This window comes from Octopus sinensis, linkage group LG7 (genome assembly GCF_006345805.1).
Source record: "Octopus sinensis linkage group LG7, ASM634580v1, whole genome shotgun sequence".
Taxonomy (NCBI): Eukaryota; Metazoa; Mollusca; class Cephalopoda; order Octopoda; family Octopodidae; genus Octopus; species Octopus sinensis.
Window position 1 is genome coordinate 100,813,958 of NC_043003.1, and position 2,288 is coordinate 100,816,245.

General features: G+C 47.3%; 1 protein-coding gene across 1 annotated transcript; it reads right to left on the minus strand.

Annotated features, from left to right (window-relative positions):
* Positions 1-891: 891 nt before the first annotated feature.
* On the minus strand, positions 892-1,767 carry LOC115214491. Its single transcript, XM_029783690.1, has one exon. It carries the CDS (start codon positions 1,765-1,767, stop codon positions 892-894), a length of 876 nt encoding a protein of 291 aa, XP_029639550.1.
* Between the last annotated feature and the right edge of the window lie 521 nt (positions 1,768-2,288).

Consider the following 2,288-nt stretch of genomic DNA (forward strand, 5'->3'; position numbering starts at 1 on the left):
AATGTCTGTGCCGCGTTTCGTAAACCGAAAGGCATACGCAGGAATTCAAACATTCCGAAAGGTGTAGTCACTGCTGTCTTTGAGATGTCTGCAGGTTCGACTGGGATTTGGTTGTATGCTCGCACCAGGTCGATTTTTGAAAAGATGCGAGCTCCATGCAGCGAGCTCGAAAAGTCCTGAAGAAAAGGCACCGGATAGGCATCACTGATAGTGCTTTTATTCAGTGATCGATAATCGCCGCAAACCCGCCAATCGGTCGATGATTTTTTTTGGGACGCAGTGTATCGGCGAGGACCAGTTGCTGCTGGAAACGCGGATGATTCCGAGGTCGAGCATGTGCTGGAATTCCCGCTTGACGGCCTGAAGACGATCAGGTGGTAACCTTCTGGGCCTTGCAGCAACAGGTGGACCGCTGGTTTTGATGTGGTGGGTAACGTCGTGCTTTATCGGCTGGTTATGAAAAACTGGCCGGGCGACATCTGGATAATCATTCAGGATGGAACTGTGACGAGTCGTTGTCGTAAGCATTACAGTTGGGCTGACTGTGTCCATTCGAGCGGCTATACCGCGCACAGTAAGCTTGGTGGTGGTGTCGACAAGTCGTCTGTTCTTTATGTCTACCAGGAGACCGAAATGATGCAGGAAATCGGCTCCTAAATGTGCGGCGTAGTCCTATGTTTAATGTTAGGGACTGTTCACCGTAGGTTGGAATGGGTGAATGGTTGACTGCCTGAAGACAGACTGATGTCTCTTTTCTTTTTCCAGAAGTGTTGGAGACTGGGATGATGCTGACTTCCGCACCTGTGTCAACCAGGAAACGCGTGCCTGTTACACGATCGCAAACGAAAAACAGGCGACTGTGTGGGTGCGAACCAGGAACTTCCGTCGCGTTCAATTCCTGGCTGTGCCGTTTCCCGAACTGGGTGAGGAAAACGAGCACGGTACCGTACATTTTTGTGCCCGTGTTCCGAATGTTCGGTGGTACCAACACGTGTCATGTGAGTTTCGGGTAGCACTGGGGCTTCGAGACCGTCTGCCATCTCGTCGAGATCGGCTGGTGCTTCGACGCTGGGGACTAAACTTTAGGGCTTGTATTTGGGCTGTGAGAATTTGTATTTGCGCAGCTTGCTGCGTCATTAATGCACGCAAATCCGAAATCTCTGAAGAACTGGTTTGTGCACGGAAAGGATTGGTACTGGGAGCGGCTGGCGTCACCGTCGATACCGTTGGATATCTGTGCGGTACTTCGGCTATTTTGTCAGCTAGCTCCGCAAGTTCTTCAAGGGATGTGTTTTCTCTGGTGGACGCGAGAACAACCTGGGTATTGGAGGGCAGACGCTGGAGAAAAAGTTGCTTGAAGATTTTTTCTGGGAGCGTCTCATCTCCGAGAAGCTGTTTCATTCTCCGAAGAAGCTGGGACGGCGTTTTGTCACCCAATTCTTCCGATATCAGAAGCTGGTGAAGTCTTTTTTGTTGGGATTCTGAGGTTCTGTTTATTAACGTGGTTTTAAAAACTTCATATGAAACAGAACCGGGTGGTGCCATGATAAGGTCGCGTATCACGTTCGTTATTTCTGGTGACAGAGAACTGATAACGTGAGAAAGTCGAGCCGCATCGCTCGATATTCTGTGAGAGGCAAACTGTGCCTCTATATGGTGAAACCACAATGTCGGGTCGTGGGTCCAGAATGGTGGAATTTTTAACGAGATCGCCGCTTGGAATGCCATGTCGATGTTGGCCGCTGGGCTTTGTTCCGGGAGATTCATTGTTTTTGTCGGAATTTTCAGTTGCTTCGTTGCTGGTGATGTGCAAACTGTAATTCTTCGACGCGGTTGATGAAGCTGGTTCCAGGGAAGGCGCGATTCGTTTTACGGGGTCACCAAATGTAGTGGATGCGTGGATGTATTAATAAATACATAAGTGCTTTGTAATAAATTAAAGATTTATTATCACTACATCAATTTGTAAGCAATGTTACACATCGCTTGTACAAAATGCATATTAAATAGTGGTTGCAAATAATACATATTAAAGGAATGCATAATACAGGATACACATTAAAGCAGAATATGTTTGATGGTGCGTGTGTGTGCGTGTGTGTAAATCATGCATGACAGAGTCACCTTTCTGAATATTCTTTCGTCGTCCTCATAAATGCGTGACGTTCTCTTAAACGTTGGTTCGGCTTCTCTCCAGATACCTATTTCTCCGTTCTATTTATAACATCTCAAATAGCCAGAAAAATAGATATACCGCAAGAGTGTTATTGCGTACAGTAGGTCGCTGG